Source organism: Schistocerca americana, chromosome 1 (assembly GCF_021461395.2).
Source record: "Schistocerca americana isolate TAMUIC-IGC-003095 chromosome 1, iqSchAmer2.1, whole genome shotgun sequence".
Taxonomy (NCBI): Eukaryota; Metazoa; Arthropoda; class Insecta; order Orthoptera; family Acrididae; genus Schistocerca; species Schistocerca americana.
The window spans coordinates 450090320-450110529 of record NC_060119.1 but is presented as its reverse complement, the minus strand read 5'-3'; the positions used below and the strand labels follow the sequence as shown (position 1 = coordinate 450110529).

At 38.0% G+C, this 20210-nt stretch overlaps 1 protein-coding gene across 4 annotated transcripts in view; it reads right to left on the bottom strand.

The window, feature by feature from the left end:
• Window positions 1-1097: 1097 nt before the first annotated feature.
• The window catches only part of LOC124603184 (nucleolar transcription factor 1-A-like), a 211756-nt gene continuing 192643 nt past the window's right edge, over window positions 1098-20210 (bottom strand). For all 4 annotated transcript variants that reach the window (XM_047136379.1, XM_047136378.1, XM_047136380.1 and 1 more), the window contains 2 exons: window positions 4625-4753; window positions 1098-3661 (listed from right to left, as the gene is read on the bottom strand). In XM_047136379.1, the coding sequence (XP_046992335.1) occupies window positions 3518-3661; window positions 4625-4753 (273 nt within the window). In that variant the 3' untranslated portion in view covers window positions 1098-3517. The remainder of the gene's footprint in view (window positions 3662-4624; window positions 4754-20210) is intronic.

The following is a 20210-nucleotide window of genomic DNA, read 5'->3' as shown; positions in this document are numbered from 1 at the left end:
GAAGATTTGTTAATTTTTCCCCAACCTATACAGAGAAGAAAATGGGTGACTGTAAAGTTACTGAAGCATAACTGTTATTACAACTTGTTTCACTGTGTATAAAGGAACCTACCATATATGATCTTTCAGTGGTGGCAGTATCTATTTCTGTTCACTTAAGCATTGTCACTAATGTATTTTTTCCCAATGATGTTGCCTAGATGTAAATCCAGGGATATGATTATGGTGATCTGTGGATGTAAACATTAATCCAAAGACAATGAAAATTATGTTATCTGCATTAACAAATGATACAAAGTATAATGCAGCTAATTGCCACAGAGATTCCCAAGTGAAAGTCTTTTGCAATAACAATTAATGTCAGTACATGTAAAATGGGTAAACTTCATTCTTTTTACATAATCTAATCATCAAAACAGTGACTTACGAAAATATTCTGGTTTATAGTTTATTAGAAACAGTGGAAATGTTACAGTCCAAAAGTAGAAGTGATGTCAAATGATTACATTAAGTGTATTTAGAAAAATCCAATGATGAAAATAGCAGAAATGATTAGTTATATAAAAAGTACGAACAATATTCAAATAAGTATCAGCATAAATCTGCCTACTTTGAAATGGACGGATCTGACTCCTAAACAAATGTTTTTGGGGGCTGAAAAGCTCTTTTCTGCAATGGCAATTATGGAGAAGGAGAATCAGGTAGCAGAAAATAAACAATTTATATTTTAATAACCCTGAGTATGCTGCATTTATGAAATGCCACATTACATACATTATACGCCAAGAAACTACCTTATTATTATTTCTGCTGGCAACAGGAGTGTTTTGAAAGTACATGTACAATTCTAGGAACAAAATGGTAACTGAAAACACTTGCGGAAGCAGTGCTAGTTTCACACCAACTGCCATTTAAGATTCAAGCAGGTACACAAAACTAATTCTTAATCACATGAAAAAAGGATGGGTGGAGAAAATATGTAATTAATGGGAACTGAATATTTCAAACCATTTGATGTACACATATAATCAAGCACGCGCATGCGCGCCTGCCCCCCCCCCCCCCCCCCCCCCACAGAGAGAGAGAGAGAGAGAGAGAGAGAGAGAGAGAGAGAGAGAGAGAGAGAGAGAGAGGTGAGGGAGGCGGCAGCCTACAAACTAAGTAATTCCTCTCTGCTTTCTGGTGAGCTGGTAAAAATTATTTCAAATCTCAGAGCTAATATGCTGTAATTTCATCACCATGTTCAAAACATTACAGTAAATGAACATTATTCTTCTGAAAATCAATTAATAGCCCAGCAAAAAATATTTTTTTAATACCAGCAATGGGGCAAAAATACAGATTTAAGACATTTGCAGTGTTCACATATCCTTTTTTTCCCAGAACTGTGCAACTCCAGCTGTCTCTTGTTTTGTCTCTGAAGCAATTTGTTGAGACAACTAGAGCTATACAAACACCTGGTAAGAATATTTAAATTCAGATTTGGAATTATTATGATGCTTTTTCAGCATATTCCAACTGAGACTGCAGAAATAAGCTTACAGTATTTAGGCCACAGTGCTGTCAAACATGTAAGAGAGATGAACTCACATCATAATACAACACACAACCACACAAAAATGTATTTTAATGAAAACTTTTTGTTTTAGAATAATCCTGTTTTCGTTGTAGCTAGAATGTCGCTTACTAAAATGCTTAGCACAGTGTTTCGACTTATGAAGATATATGAGATTGTAAATACAATTCCCTAACAAAAAAATTAACATTTTGAAGTCATGAATGTTTTTTAGAACAGTTCTGTTTTGTGCCTCACTTGATCCATTCTTATAGCATATCCATTAAATCACTTAAAAAATCCAAAATGAATAGTAAAGGTGGTCAGCTAAAACACAAACACTTTATTATAGAAAAAAATTGTGCCCCTAACATAATAAATAAAAGAAACTATGTCTGATGAACGTTAAATGATATCTCCTTTTTACAGCTGCTTTAAGACAAAAGCTTGTGATTCCTTATACAATACATAAATCTTAGAAATATTTTTATGACATGAAAGTAAACAGAAGTAATATACAGAAATTAGACATAAAGTGATTTGTACTTGAATTCAGCATATCAGTTACCAACTATTACAATGCACTTCAGAAGTGTACCATTAAATATTTACATCTAACATACAATAATTTACACAAGACAATTACAAAATTGGTAAATAAAAATAGGTCACTGACTTAGAGAATATTCTTTTATGACAGACAATATACACAAATTTCCATTTACTTATTGGGTAATGGAGCATCCGAGATATTCAGCCTTCACTCCAGGTAAAGACACTGATGCACATCTCGGTCAGATTTGTACGCATCAGTCTTACTATACACCTTAAAATAGCCATGTGGATTAAATGTTTACAAAATATAAAATTAGAGTCTTACAAGAAGATACACAGAAGAAATAGGAAAATATAAAGCAATAAAAATGTTTAAAAATATATGAAACGACAATATTTATAAAAAAAGTTGATGACTGACAGCAACATTTAAAAGCCAAAGATCCTTTAAATAATTGTAACCTAATCAAAGGATAATGTAAGGGTGAAGACCACCCTGGGATGGAGAATGATGTAGAATAAATTTTATTCTAAGTAACAGAGGCAAAATAATAATAGTAATTAATGGGACAAGGCAATCACCTAATTAACAAAAATTTCTTGTAGGTAGAGGCATCCTACAGATTCTGAAATGACAAGGGGGTTTAAAGAGGGAGAAACCTAGATGCAGGCAAGATAATCAGTTACTGGTAACAAAAAACAGAAAAAAGTGAGACAGGAGGAAATGGATAAAAAGCAGAACAGAGGAGAGATGGGATAAAAGAACGGTCACAAAAGTTTGACTAAGAATTTGCAGATAGGTGGAAAAACAGACAATATACATTGTCAAGAAGAGCTTCCACCTACAAAGTTCCACAGTCTCTCACATAATTTTTGTGAACATTTACAGAACACATCACTGTTCTTTCTCAAGGTATATAACATTAGCCTGAGTGAGCTAGGTTGTGTTAGTGCAAGTCATTAATGACAATTGAGTACAGGTAGCGAAAATCCTGTCCTGTGCGCCATTTATAAAGTTGGTGCACTGTACATATTTCCATTTACAGAACAGTTAAATTTTCTTTTTGCTTCACAAATATTTAAAAAAAGTTATATCTACACACTTTTTCATAAAATTCCATGTTTTCATTTCTCTGCTGTGGAATGTGCCATGGTAGGAAGTTACATGGTTAGAGAGACTAAACTGACAGCAAGCAACCAGTCTAGTTACAAAATATAATTCTAAGTTTGACATTGCTGCGCTTTCAAGCAATGTAATATATTTCTTGTTAAACATGCTGTAGCTGGGACATAAATCTGCCCCACAGCACCATTCTGGTCCATAAAGAAATTTTTCTCTTCCTTTCTTCTAATAAAACCCCTTCCAGTCTCAAATCTTCATATACACACAGTGATGAAGTCAAGAGATCACTCTGAATCACTATCACTCGAAGAAGTCATAGAAGATGAATCATCACTTCCCTTTGTCTTTTCAGCATCACTATCTGAGTCACTCGAATCATCAGAGTCACTATCGCTGTCCGATGATGAATTTGCATCAGAGTCTGAGTCCTAGAAGAAATGTGAAACAAAATAAATGGCCATGGCTTACAGCAAAATCAATTAAGTGACATGTGTTCTTACTTGACATCTCCTAAACATAACAGGTATTTTAGCAGATTCTCTATAAGCATGGCAGGACTGCTTAAAACTACATAACAAAAGAATGGAAACAACAAATAACAATGAGGAAAGGCAGCCACTAACCTACAACAGACTGACACATGGCGCAGACATACGCATAACAATAGAGATACTGTACCAGCTTTTTTACTAGCTCCCTTTTTCTACAAAAGCATAATCTCTCCACACATAGACACTCATGGTCAAGATGAACGCATTTGGATGTCTGTTGCACTGTGTGGGGTACAGTGTAAACTTTAACTAGAAAAAGAGTGATAGCTTGAAATCCAGTAGTGTCTCTGCACTTTTGCATGTTTGTATGTGCCACACATCAATTAGCTACAGGACAGTGGTCACATTTCTTGCTTTTGTTTTTAATATTATTCTAATAATCAGTAATGTTTTTTGACAAAAGAAACATTAATGAGATACTGATTAATGCAAATGAAAGCTGCAACAAATAAAATGCAGCTGTCAGCTTATGTCAAATTTTTCTGATAGTCATACAGCTGCCTCAAGTAACAAAAGCCAGTTCTGCCCATGTTATTTTCTTCCCTCACCTGCTCACATTTCCGTGTACCCCCATTTAGCTGCTAATTAATTCACATATAAGTATACTAGCAGTTACCTCAAAAGTCACTAGTGCTTAGTATGTCACCATCCACTGAAACATATTGCACACTAGTTTCAACTATCACATGAAAAACTGTCAGTGAGACTAAATTATCATTTAAGTTATATTGGCAAGAGAAAGAGTTTTAAGCCAGAGAGAGAGAGAGAGAGAGAGAGAGAGAGAGAGAGAAATAGCTGCCCCTTCATAAATGAATTTTGAAAAAGAGTAAATTTACAAACTTTTTCTGAACCATCACTTTCTTTGCTGCCATCATCTGTGTCAGAATCTTCTGATGACTGGGCATCTTCAGTCTGTTTTAACTTTGCCTTCTGCATAGAGTACTCTTTCAGCTCCTCTTGAGACAAACCCTATAAGAAGCAGAATGGTAATAAATGTGTTAAGTTTTTGTATGGTAGCAGAGATGTCTATTACTATATGAGCACTGTTGATAACGTCCACAAATGAGGTAGCTAAATAGTTACAACACATGAAAAAATATTACTCAATAACCTAGGTTGTTTTTCACACACACACACACACACACACACACACACACACACACAGAGAGAGAGAGAGAGAGAGAGAGAAAGAGAGAGAGAGAGAGAGAGAGAGAGAGAGAGAGAGAGAATATGAGAGATACTTATTTGTCCATATCACAACTCTGCTAAGTAGTTGAGCCTAATGTTTTTTGCTTGCCTAATACCTTTTAATTTACACTTAGGCATGCTATATTTCTCTATCAGCTCATGATATGAGCTACAAAATCACGAAAGATCTTTACTAGTTATGTTCCCAAGCATCTTAAAAGACAATTATATCGACAGTCAACATAGCACAATGTATCTTTAAAAACTTAAATAAGACATCCGATGATTTAGCACGCAGAATAAAAATTAGAACGAAAATGAGCAAAGGTAAACTTCTGAGCTTCAGTGGTCATTAAAAATAAAGTAAAGAAATTTGTTTCTCCACACAAATGCATAATGACACCTAAATATATAAAAGAAAAGGTCTACACAGATTGAGTCACAAATGGCAACCGTGCTTGAAAATAAAATAAGGGCAAAACAGAGCTGAGAGTTACATCAATTTTGCATTTATATAGGAAATTGGGGATGGGGGGGTGGGGGTAGTAACGAGGTTTCACTGTTGAATTTTCGATTATTGACTTAAATTATTTCCAAGCCAGTCAGCCAAAACTGTTCAGAAGTGAAGATCCTTGAGGGTACTTGCTTGTTATGGAATTTCACAACAACTTGACAACAATAAAGTATCGGTACAAAAATCTTATGAAATGGGTCAATACTGGACATTTATTTTGATAATTGAATCACTAATATTCTCACAATTTACACTGTCTGATAAAAAGTACACATACAACTATCAGAGTACAACAGTATTGAACTCTGCTGGGGACACTTTCAATGAGGTGTCTCAATGTCTGTGGAACCCATGCTTCTTCAAGAGCTGAAACCAGATTGAAGTTGCATGATGGGGCCTGGAACAAAGTCGATGTTCTAACTCATCCCAGAGGTGTTCCATTGGGTTCACATTGTGCCTCACTGCCTTCCATTTACCGCTTTATTATATGGTGCATTATCATGCTGATACAATCATTGTCTCTGGATTGTTCTTATGCTGTACACAGCACAGAATGCTGTAAAATGTGTTCATATTCTTCTGCATTCAGCACTTTCTTAAACGCTATTAGGAGAACTGCTTCCTAACCATGAAAAACACCCCATATTGTAACACAATCACCATTGAGCATCACAGTTGGTACTACCACATGATGGCAGGTAACTTTTTCCATTCGCTGAAACTTTTGATTGGATTGCAACTGAGGAAAGTATGACTCATCGCTCCACATCACTAGTTTCCAGTCATCCACTGTTCAGTGGTGTCACTTTTTACATCACCTCAAGCGTCATTTATCACTGACTACAGAAATTTGTGGTTCATGAGGGGCTGCTCGAACATTGGACTCCCCATTCATTTTAACTCACAATGCACAGTCATTGTGTTAGCTGGACTCTAAAAACTCTTGAGTGATTCCTTCCCCTGATCTCATGTAGTTTCTTACAACCACTCTCCACAGTGCTCAACAGTCCCTATCCATTGGTACATGAGGTCTACTTGGTCTTAGTTTAACTGTGGTTGTTCCTTTGTGGTTCTATTTAATAATCACATCACCAACCATAGTCTTTGGCAGCTTTAGTAGGGTTGTAATATTCCCGACGGATCTGTTATGCATCCGCTGACTTGTCCACATTTGAAGTCACCTTACTCTCCAGACTGACCCGTTCTGCTGTTACTGTTTCTCTGCAGAAAAAACTATACTCCCCGACTCTTTTTATACTGGGGTTCTATTTCTCATGACATCTACATCCACATCTATACTCTGCAAACCACCATGAAGTGCATGGCAGAAGGTATGCCCCACTGTACCAGTTACTATGGTTTCTTCCCATTCCATTCTTATATGGATTGTGGGAAGCAGGATTGTCTGAATGCCTCTGTGCGTGCCGCAAATATTCTAATCTTATCCTCACGATCCCTATGTGGGCAATACATAGGGGCTAGTAATATATTCCTACAGTCAGCCTTTAAAACCAGTTCTTGAAACTTTACTAATAGACTTTCTTGGGGTAGTTTATGTCTATCTTCAAGAGTCTGCCAGTTCACTTTCTTCAGTATGTCTGTGACACTCTCACATGGGTCAAACAAACCTGTGACCATTTGTGCTATTGTTCTCTGTACATGTTCAGTAACCCCTGTTAGTCCTATTTGGTATGGACCAATATTCTACAACCGGCCACACAAGTGATCAAGTGATTTGTAAGCAATCTCCTTTGTAGACTGATTGCACTTCCCCAGTATTCTAACAATAAACTAAAGGCCACCAGCTGCTTTATCTAGTGGTTAACTCTGCATTATATTCAAATGAGGGGAAAAGCAGCAATCAAGAACATAAAAAGCACACAATAAATCATACGGAAAGAGGGAAGCATTTACCACTAAATCGTCCTTTACTGCACTGTAAGTTGAATATTCATGTAGAGAACTAAAGTTCCTAATACAGATGCCTTCATTTGTGTGCCTTGAAGGTACTCGTCCGAGCCTTCTGACCATGAAATGGCTAACTTTCAGAAAGAATTACCAAAATGCCAAAGCGGCAGTGCTTCTCAGCAATATAAACCAATACCCAAATGTTTCCTTTAGCAAACCAATTCAAGAGTCACTGTTGACATTCATGTGCCATTCTACCTAATGGCTTCCCTTTAGGAATGGCAATACTGGACCATTCAGTGGAAATAAATCACACTGGAATCTTTTTTATGATATTCAAAGTGTACTATAACATCCATCAATTATTTAAATAAGACTCTGGCAGCCAAATCACCATCTTCCTGGTAACAGAATATTTCAAAAAAACTCCATCCACTTCCATAACACTACATGAATGAACACAGAAACTTGGGGCATATTTTAGCACACACTTAGGGTATGAAATATACATTGAAAAAATCTAATTTTACTAGGCTTTATTGTTTATATGCTTGCACCTACAAACTTGGGGCACTTTTTACAATTACGTTAGGAAGCAAAGTTTTCATTTACTGATCATAAATATTCAATGCGTCCTTCACCAGACGCACAAGAAATGTCCTGACATCAGTCAAAGTTGTCTCATACATTTCTGAGAATGTCCGGGTGTTACTGCATTCACTACTGTTGCTATGCAGTGTCACAGTTTACCCGAAGCTGTTGAAAGGGGAGGTGCAAAGACATAGCTTCCTTTTAAAATATCCCCATGAGATGGTGACCTTGGGAACCAATGGTACAATGCAAGATCCATAAGCTACTTCCAGCCAGTCCACTGTTGAGACAGCTCATTGTTAAAAATGCTGTTACTAGGAATGAGTGAGCAAAGGTGCTCTGGCCTGCAGAAAAATGAGATTTTTCAATGTGCTTTTGTAACTGTGTAAAAAGCCAAACAGTTCCTGTAAGTGTGTCTTCTCCTAAAAAAATAAGGGCTGTAAATATTTTCTTGGGAAATGGTACAAAACACGCGAGCCTCTCTCATGCTGGACTATCGTCTATAGCTGCTCCGTTCTCCATATTCTCATGTTGTGATTGTTCATTTTTCCACTTAAACGGAAAAATCACTGAACACTAAATGTGAAAAAAAATTATCTTCCTTCCATATCCAGAATGAATTAAGAAAACTAAATGTTGCTGTTTACTGCTATCGTGAAGAGTTCACAGCAATTCAGTTTGAAACACAAGTGTCAGTGCACTACTTACATAGCTCTGTTGAAAGCATTTACACCTTGAATAAGAACTTGTGGATTTCCTCTTACAAAACAAGAAGTGTCCTATAACTGCTCGCAACATCACTGAATTCTTTGAGCTGTAGGAGATACAGTGCTATATTATATCAGTCGCTCAGTCATAAGAGATCTGGATCTGCTGGAACTGAGAATGTGAAAAACCTTTGTTGCTGTGTTGTCACCATGTCAACTCAGTGCACAATGAATAATAGCGGAACAAGGGACTGAGCTGGCTGCACTAGGGACTAAGCTGGCTGAACCAGGAAGACTCCTGCCAGCAGCCACATGAACTGCTGGCTTGCAGCTGGCACTGAGGTGAACTTTTAATACTGATGTGTTTGTTAATATATATTTCGAGTTTCTATCTCCAGTCTTGTAGAAAACATATTCTTGTGAAATTGAATGAATCTTTTTTAAAACACACTGCCACACCATTATTTTACAAACACACTTGGAATCAATGTGAAATTTCCCTAGATAATACTGTTCTAAAAGCCACTAAGTATCACATCACCTACATGAGAACTCGTCTGAAGTACTTAACGTTTGTATAAGGCTTTGCAATTTTCTGATTATTTTCTAGCCTTGCATACCGTCCAGTCAATAAAGAAAATCTGGGAGAAATATTGTGTAGTTGCTGATTTTTGTAAACTGGTAGGAGGGAGTGTCATGAACAAGATATCAAAAATCCTGACTGTGTGTGTGTGTGTGTGTGTGTGTGTGTGAAGGTGGAAGCATTTAAAGGTCACCTTTTTATGCTTTTCCTGAACAACTCAAAAACTGCGGCTTCTGCAGAAACGTTTATCAGTACAAAATTAAACTAAATTAAATTTTGTAAAACAAACTTCTCTTTCATTTTTTCTCTATGACTAATAGTTTCCACGCTGCAGGGGATTGAAAAATCACAGAGTATTAAAATAGTGTTTTAATAATGTAAAGTGAATGTTTATTGTCAAATGAAGTGTGTTAAGAACAAAAATTGAATGAAGCTTCCTGGCAGATTAAAACTGTGTGCTGGACCGAGATTCGAACTCGGGACCTTTGCCTTTCTGGAAATATTAAATGTATCTATCCCATTTACGTGTGGTAGAACCCTATTAAGAGACAAATTGTGTAATTTTGTCATATGATGACATTTTGGAGACCGTGGCTGTTTTTGAAGACAAATGTTGATCGTGTTAGGACAGCAACCAGCCACAAATTTACTTTGAGTTCCTTTATTCAAAGGAAGCCGTTACCGGTTTCGAATCGTTGCGATTGTGGTGCGTGATTGGAATGAACTCAGTGACAAATCTAAAGTTTACAGTGAGAACTATTACGTGTGCAACAACGAGGATGCAGTGGGAATGCATTTACATCGATTGGATGAACGTTATAGAAACAATCACTCGAAACCGACGTTTCACGACAATTAATCTGTAAAAAACACACCAAATGTAGAAAGAAAGCGTGTAAACCGTCTGATGATGAATCGCAACGATTCGAAACCGGTAACGGTTTCCTTTGAATAAAGGAACTCAAAGTAAATTTGTGGCTGGTTGCTGTCCTAACACGATCGACAAATTGTGTTCTGGGTGTGCGATGGATCGTTGCATGGGCAGGTGGTGTAGGGGGAGATGCATGAGGGAAGGCAGGTCACTGGATTGAGGTCATGCAATTCCCTCCTTTGTAGGTCCGCAAACAAAAGAATGAGCAGGTGAGTCTTCACTCTCCCTAGCTCACAATTTCTCAAAAAGCAACTATGGGGTGTTTCACAAAACTATACTGACCCCTCTACAGCTAGCCTTATGAACTACTGGCAACGCATTGTGCAGGGGTGTTTATTTTCCACTAATTGTGTTAACATTACATGGAATACAGGAAATGCTAACACAAGTAACACATACAGACAGAATCTGCATAAATCTCTGCATGGTGTTCTACACTAGTAAGAGAGACACTGATCCTTAGTCATACTGCAGCTATAGAATTCTTCTAGGAAAGGCAACTTCCCTCACCAAGAACGTAGCTAGATTTTTAGTCTGTAAGCAGACTATACTTCATCAGCATTTCCTATCCAGTTTTCTCATATAAGTACACAAAATCAATTCAATGAGATCATGTTTATGTAGTGGAATCATTTTCAGTTTATCGGGCGAGTACTTATTTGCAGTTGTTAAGTTAGCTATTATATAAAAAAGGTCCACAGCTGGAGCTGTCGACTGTCTACTATATGGAACGGTCTGTCCCAAGTGTAACATGATAACACTGTCAACGAGGTCTGTTCAAAAAATTTTGGAACATTCGTGATTTCACGCCAATGGTGTGTTGGAGCGAGATGAAGTTGGCATAGCTGCAAAGTTGGCATAGCTGCACACATCTGTGTTTAATGTGTAACTTCCAGAAGTTTCATTGTTGTCAAATTAGCTATTATGTAAACAAAGCTGTTACTTATTGTTCAGTGCTGTATTGAGTAGAATGTTGTGTCACACAGTTTCCAAATTTCAAGATGGCAGAGTTGAAGTAGAAAAGCATCTGCATTAAATTTTGCATGAAACCGAAGAAAACCTTTACAGAGACACACCAAATGATGCAGGAAGCCTACAGTGATGAGTGCTTATGCCATACTATGTGTTACGAATGTTTCACATGGTTTAAAAATGGCCAGATGAAAGTTAAAGATGAACCTCATCCAGAAAGCCCTTCAATGTCTCCCGGCAACACTCACATCAGGAATGTCAATGAAACTTTGCTTGCCTATTGATGACTGACCATCTGAGAGGATTGTAGATGAATGTAACATTTCAGTTGGACTGTGTCATGAAAGCCTGAGACAGAATCTCGGAATGCATCATGTTGTACCAATCTCGTCCCACGGCTAATGAATCAAGACCAGAAAGACCTTCGCCTCATAATTTATGAAGAGCTTTTGGATTGGCAAATGAGGATGACATGATCCTTAAGAGAATCATAACTGGTGATGAGACATGGGTCTACAATTACAATGTTGAAAGCAAGGTTCAGGTTTAACAATAGGTTGGGAAAGGTTCACCAAGACCAAAAAAGCTCTTCAGGTCAGGCAAAATGTCAAAACAATGCCGATAGTTTTCTTTAACTCTGAAGGATTTGTTCATCATGAATTCACGCCATAGGGACAAACTGTCAATCGATGGTACTCTCAGGACATGTTGCGATGTCTGCGAGAAAATGTGAGAAGGAAACAACTTCAAATGTGACCAGACAATTCATTGTTGACACCACACTCTTATCTCTGTTTGTGCATGACTATTGCACAAAAAAATGAAATCACTGTGATGCCTCCTCCTCTGTACTCCAGACCTGGCTCCTGTAGACTTTTTTTTATTTCCAAAGTTGAAACCCCTTTGAAAGGATGAAGATTTGCAATGACAGACGAGATAAAGGAAAATTTGTTGACAGCACTTCACGTGATCCAGTGCGAGATATACCAAGACTGCTTTAGAAAGTGGTAATAGCACTGGGAATATTGTACCAATTGTGGAGGAGAGTATTTAGGAGACTATGTACAATAAGTAAAAGGTAAGCATAGATAAATTTTGTGGACAAAGTTCTGGAATTTTCTGAACAGACCTTGTATTCAACGAAGTTCATTTCACAGTCTGGACTATCAATGGCTGGAACATTTTTCACAACATGATGGATATCAAATGCACTATCCCAGCCTCCGCCTATGACTTCCCTATTTCTAACAAGAGCTTAAATTGGCTCCCTCTGCAATAGAAGTATGTCATCCATGTGTTATGAAACTTCATATATATCAACATAAGTTGTAGTGCCCCAAAATTGAAAAGTAGTGTGAGTGGTATACGTATGTGGCATTACATATGTAAGTCGCCTCAACTTATTATCGAAGTGTCAATTTTGACTTAAAAAAAAAGGAGGGGGGGGGGGGGGGGGTGTTAATTTTATTTGTATTTGCTTCTGAAAACGTTGTCAAAATTATGTTGTAGAAAGAGCATATGCAGTGGAGCCTGTTGCAGCCAGAGATGTCACGCGACCGTGATGATAGCCGCAGTGTGGCGCGCGGCAAAGATATCGACTGATGCGCAGCTGGCCGCTATTAAAGAGGAATGAAAGCATCTAATAATGAAAGTTGTGATAAAGAGACAATTACCATCACATGTTTGTTTGTTCAAAAATTCTGGTTCTTGGTTTTGTCCCTTGTTTCAAGAGGAGTTACCACTGAGATCTCGTGTAGAAAGTTAAATTTGCGGCATCAGAAAGTTAGTCACTATTGAGGTCACGGGGTAACGTCAGTCAGTTCGTGACACTTGGGAAGTGTAAGCCTATTTGGAGTTGGCGCTCAAGTGATTTAATGTCGGATTTGGGCTTCTAAAGTTATTAGTTGAACCCGTGATGGGGTTATGGCCTATATGGGAAGTTATATGTAATTATTGCGCGAGCTGTATTGTTCGTAATCGGTAGTGGGACGTGCGATGATATTTGGAGTTTGCTTTAAAAGAGTAACTCATTGTGAGACATGCTAAGAGATGGGTTTTTCTCGCGTTTTCATGTGATTAGTGATAGTGTAAAGTTTGGTCAAGCTAACCTTAGGGTTACTTGCAATCAGGCGTTCCGTACCTAATGCTAAGGGGAGGTTCTTTTCACTCTTGATTGTGTGTATTTGGTATCGCCTTCATGCAAAGACTTTCTGAGTGATTGGTTTAATAAGGGTAAATGTAGTAACCAAAACCAACCGCGGAAACACCTTGAGCTGCGGATTGGAGATGCCAGGCGGGGAAGCCGCCGGCGGTGGAGCACACACCACCGGGTAAACACAAGGACGAGTAGGACGACAGACCAACGACAACCGACAACAACCAACAAAGACCGACACAACAAGGAAGAGATAAACAACGGAGGCTTATAGAAACCACAACACCAAACACCAACAGTAAATCCACTCGTAACCAGAGCCAGGCAAACGTCAACAACGAGCAACGACCAGAACGCAGTACCGCCGAGATATAGACGCAATCCAGAGCGAGTACCAGACCGACTGGACTAGGCCAGAGCGGGTCCCTATATACGAAACTGGAGGGAGTGGCTATTGGCCGCTGTCTGCACATGGCGTAGCTGTGGCACCCTCGCTGCGCGGAATAGCCACCACGGACGCGGAGCTCTCTATGGGCTGACCACATCCATTTGTTCTGGCGCGTGTTCGACTCCCGCAGCGGGAGGTACTAGAGTAAGCACAAAGGTACATGTGCCGTTGCCGCTTCTATAATAAGGATTTGCTAAAGCTTTGCGAGAGTGTGCGACTGTATTGGTTGTAATTGTGGGGGAAGTCCTAAGGCAATAGAATCCCCGGCTTAAAGAACTCTCAAATTGAAGTGCGGCCTGTGATTGTCATGTAATTATTGTGAGATCGGACATCCTAGTTTGATTAATGTAAACGGGAGAACCAATCTGTGTCAGATACTTTGTGACACGCGCGAATTGGTGTAATAGTAATTTTACATCTGACAAAACTGACAGAACCAAGACCTATTAACTGAGTAGAGCACGATAATTGTCTCTTTGAAATTGTGAGTGCTGAGTGTTTTAAATTTGGTATAGAGGGTCCGCGTATGTCAATGCCTGAAGATGGAGAGATTTGCTTTGATGCGAGTGAATATTAATGCTACTTTAAAGTGGCGGTGACGCTTAGGTATTTTGTTTCTTTTTTTTTACTAGCTTCCGCTTAGTGGGGAAGTAGTTTACCACCAGCACTCACGCCTGACGAAACTTTGCGGGGACATTGAAAATTAAGTAATACTTGATAAAGTAAAAATTGGTGTCTCGTGTTATCATTTCTCCCCATATCTTGAAAATATAACAGAATCTTGGAATCTAAAAAAAAATTTAAAAAAAATTATACAATAATAATAATAATAATAAAATAAAATAGTTAAATAAATAAATAAATAATAAAAAAGTTAAATATTAAAGTGAAAGATAAATCACACTGAGAGTTTGTTACGATAATTGCGTAATGTTCGGCTTAAAGTATATGAAAGAGGTTTTGGTCTGATGGTTTACGCGATAAAAAGTGGAAAAGTTAAGTTATGGGGAATCAATAAACTATAAAGGTTGTAGCATAAACCATTATCATTGATAGAGTGCAAATAGCATTATCCATTGTGTGTGTTCATAAAAAGAAATAAGCAAGCATAGAGCTGCAGTGCAGTGACTGTATAGCATAGAGCTGCAGTGCAGTGACTGTAAAGGATTAATAATCTCCGACTAGCAACGATTCAGTGTAATTATATCGCTGGCATGCTCTTACAAAAATGAAACTAACTGAAACTGGTAGCTAAGAAAGTTCAGTCTAGATTGATTGCTTCAGTGGGGTTCTATTAAAAGGAACGCTTAAACTCCACGTAGGACAGTTTTCAAGCTGGGAAAAAGATAAGATAAATCCAAGGTATCAGTGTTGGAGTGTTGGTTTATATAAGTGAGGTTTCCGATCACGCTGCTGTGAAGTGTGGCACATCACAGTGAGTTGAGTTTAATTGACTTAAGTAGCGCATCCTAATCAGACTAGTAGTTTCTGTTTGATTCCATTGACTAGTAGATTACTTTTGGTGTTAGCTTGCTGGTCGAACCTGTAAAATCTTGTGATAGTGAGATGCGTTAACTAAAAGTTCCAATCGGGAGCTAACACTAGCCGATAAAACCAGAACCTATTTGTACTAGTGGTGGTCCAGTTGCATCTTTGCTGGTAGCTATTGTGCGAGTGGTAAGCATTTGGTTAAACTTTCCATCCTCACAACTACTTGCAGATAGCTGATATAGTACACGGCGTTGCGGAACTCTATGGTGTCGCTACGCGTTTTAATACACTTGTCATCTCTGTGTATCAGCGCCATCCCACCCAGGTTTGACACACTGATAAATAGTAGTCACTTTAGCAGGTGTTGTTGGCTAGCGCAGCAAATATAATTTAGCGGACACACCACCACCGAGGAGCAGTACAAAGTCCGATTTTTTTAATACGCATACTGTACTTTCCAGCAGCCTTATGTAATGTTTTCATGTTTTTAAACATTTCCAGTAGTGTTTGTATTTTCAAAATTTCTTGTTTATTGATTTAGTTCTTGAGCATGTGGCACTCACAATGCAGATTATGTGATTCCCTTACTAATCACGTACTGTGTGATGCGGCTACACCAGTCTTAGTGTAATGGATTTGTATTCAGGAGGACTGGGTTTATTACCCATCCGGCCAGCCTGACTTGAGTTTTCCATAGTTTCCTCAAGTTGCTAACGTGAATGCTGGGATGATACCCTTGATTAGACATAGTTTCCTCAAGTTGCTAACGTGAATGCTGGGATGATACCCTTGATTAGACCATGTCCAATTTCCTGCCCTATCCTCGCCTAGTCCTATGCTACTTTGTTAATGTTTTATATATTATTTCTATAACATTTCTAACATGTCTGAAACTACTGTACTATGGATGAAGAAGTAAATAAAATAAACGAACACAATTAATGGTGATGGAAGTGCAGCAATTTTCTGGTCCGTCATTAATTGACCACTAAGTGACTATCGCACAATTACAAGACTTTACAATACACTGTAAATGACCTTAACAGAGCCAATCTGTTTTCTACCAACAGCAATAGATCACTGACAACATCACACTTAAAAGTTACGCATGTGACGAAGCAAGCTGGGATATTTTTACTTCCCCTCTTATTTTGCCATCTGCCTCCTTAAAATTCATTTTTTCAATTTTAACTAATTACCATTAACATAGGTGAATATTATTTGCATTTCCATAAAAGAGAAAGGCTGGCCCCCAGTTTTAAAGAATATAACACTAGATCTAATTTCGTGATTAGTTTTATGTATGTAATTGTTTTTCTAATTTATTTTGACTATTCCTAGTTAGTATCTTTTATTATAGGGCAAAATCAATAATTGTTTCATAACTTAATTTCTATTGTTGACTTACAAACAAATATAAATCCTGTACTAATTATAAACATTTGGAGGAACAACTAACAGTAATCTTAAAGGATCTATCTGGCTCAATTCGAAAACATGTTAGCAAAGCCAGCCCTTAATTAATTCCAAAATAAAAATGGTTCAAATGGCTCTGAGCACTATAACTTCTCAAGTCATCAGTCCCCTAGAACTTAGAACTACTTAAACCTAACTAACCTAAGGACATCATACACATCCATGTCCGAGGCAGGATTCGAACCTGCGACCATAGTGGTTGCGCGGTTCCAGACTGTAGCGTCTAGAACCGCTCGGCCACTCCGGCCGGCAATTCCAAAGTAATTAACAGATTCGTCAAAAGTATTGTTTGCGTAACTGTGTATGTTAATTTCATGATTTAGACAAATAATTCGACCTAACTCGTGCAGTAGAAGAAACTGTTAAAAAGAACCAATTTTTCGATGTATTTAGTTAATCAAATGAGTTAAGTTTTAATTGTAATTTCTGTAAATTAAACACCAAAAAATGTGAAATTCCGGTACCTATTATTGTGATGATACGTAAGGGCCTGATTTTTGGTCATGAGACAGTCATTCCACGGTCGAGTTTCAGACGAGAAACATGTTTTGGTTAGAACAACAACAATACATCGACTTAACAGTGAAATAAGTGTTACACCAATAGGCCGTGTGTGTGTAAAAACAATGACATTGTCTGTTTCCATATCTACCTGTTTATTATTCAAGAACTGTGAACTTTGTGGTTAGGTTTTTACTCCTCGTAGATGTACATCAGGAAACTATTGTAGCAGTATGTGGATGTTCGCCTGCAACCTATTAATGAGGCGTATCGAAAGATAAACAGTAGTGCAATGGTCAAATAACTGTATGTTACTGAGGGATTGTGAACAGTGAAATTAAAGTACTGTGAAACGCAACTGTGCACCTGTTGGCTACATTATTTACAGTAGTCACTGTCGGAATTACAAACCCCATTTTTCAGCCAGCACAGCAACGCAGTATGTCGACACCGAGGATAACAAATGAAATAAATAATGGAGGTGAACCGCTACAAGAACTTGTCACCCACTGTTAATTGGAATGTATTTTACATAAATGCTCACTTAACAACTGCAAATAAGTACTCACATAATAAACCAAAAATAACTCTGCTATATAAACATGAGCTCAGTTAAGTGTTAGATGGAGTTGTGCACAGGAAATGTTGGGGAGGTTAGTCCTTTTTTAAACTGAAAAGCAAGCAGCACTCATGATGGTAGATGACTTTCACGAAAGAACACTCCAATTGCCATACAGGATGACAAAGACTCAATTTTCCCATTATTTTTAGTAACTCATATATTTATTCAACACACTGCATGGAATATACAACCCCTCTAACACACTTTGTGGAAAATACCTCCCCCCCCCCCCCCCCCCCCCTCTAGAGTGTCTGTCCACCACTATTTCATAAGGGGAGTTGAGAAAGAGTCAGTATAGCTTTGTGAAATCCCTGTAGTTGCTTTTTGTGAAATAGTAGGGAATAGAGTGAGAGAGGTCTCACCCACTCATTCTCCGGTTCGCACATCTACAAAGGAGAGTAATGAATGACAACATTCTGGCAACCTGACTTCCCTTACTTGTCTGTTTTCCAACACCTCGCACCCACCCACTCCCTCCCCTTTTCTGACCTCTCATACATACCTCTCCTAATACCCTGCACTTAGATGTGGTACACAATTTAATATTTGTTCTCGACTCATTCCACGTAATAGTAAACATTAATTTTATACCATTAAAACACTACTTTTATTACTGTGGTGCATAAGTTTGTAGTGTTTTTGTTTTGCAAGTTGAGTTGATATTCGGGCTACCATGGATTTATTTATAGACTGTCATTTATTTATAGTTTATTGTTACTATTTGAGTTTACATACTGTCATTTTGTCATATGGAGATAGTAAGTGGAGCTGTGGACGCTAGATAATGAGGATCATTTTGACATTAGTGACTCTCCACGTTCAGGAAGACTTTTGGGATTTGACGAAGATCATTTGAACACACTAATCCACAATGATCTACGCCAGTGTACTCAAGAACTGGCAAACATGATGAACTATTGATCATTCCAACATCGTGCAACATCTGCATGCAATGGGGAAGATTCAAAAATTGACTGTATGAGTACTCGTGCTCTAAGTCAAGCTCTAAGTCAAAATCACAAAACTCAGTGGGTGGCCAATATGTGCATCTCTGCTTGCTCGTCATCAACTGATTCATCAACAACACTGACCATTCATATCCTGTATCATTACTGGTCTCAATAAATGGTGCCTTAATGTTAACATAAGGAAAAGAAAGGAATGGTTTAGTCCAAACAAAGCAGCAACTCCCAGTACACAGATCTGCATGTATCCACAAAAGATATGCATCCGATGGAACACTGATGGTGTGGTGTACTGTGAATTCCTTCCCTGAGGTATAACCATCACTGCCGACATTTATTGCCAACAACTGAGGCATCCTGAAGATGCAATCCATGGACAATAACCAGGAGACTGTGTGAAATTATGCTACTCCACAACAACACCAGCCCATATTCCTCTAAACTGACAAAAAACATGATGCAGGAGTTGGGTTGGGAACTCATTCTGCACCCTCCTTATTCATCTGATTTTGCCCCATCAGATTTTCGCCTTTTCTGTTCTATATTGAATTACCTTCAAGGAACTTCCTTTCTTGATGAAAATGCACTCCAAACATGGCTTGATGAGTTCTTCATCTCCTCCACCTCAAAATCACGTGATTTTTCCAGTTGCAGAATCGAACAGTCATGCCACCATTGGCAAACTGTTGCAAATAGTGAAGGAGAATGTATTATTGATGACTGAAGTTTCTTATGTATATATGTTGTGTTTATCTAACTTGTGGAAAATGCTACAAACTTATGCACCAACTCAATAATAATAAATTTTTTTTAGGAAATTTAATGCAGTTCAATTTTGTACTGGGAAACATTTTTGCCAGAAGCCAAAGTTTTCAAGTTATTACAGAAAAACATAAAAAAGTGACCTTTAAATGCCCCTCCACAGCCATGCTCATGTCCCACCGGTGAGAATTTTTAGTATATTGTTCGTAACACTCTGCCTCACACTGCACAAAAATTTGCAATTACTCGACTTTTTTTGTCATCACTGACTAGGCTAATATGTACCTGATGAACTACAGATGAGGTTTACCCTTCCATGTGTGGTAAGTATGTTACCCTCTGTTCTGCACTAGATGCAGCTTGCAAAACAGTATATGCTGACAAATGCTTTACCTGTGAAAATTCATCTCTGCTGCTATCAGTATCGCAGCTGTAGGATGGACATTTGATATATTTTCCCTCGTTTTGTGTTTATGAAGTTTTATTCACTTATTACTGAGCTTAAGGTCTTTGGAGGATATATGTGTCTGTACAGATATGAAGTTTAGTAACACTGTACAAAATTACTATGCTGATTGATGATTTTCTCTGACTTTTCATGGGAAGTGAGAG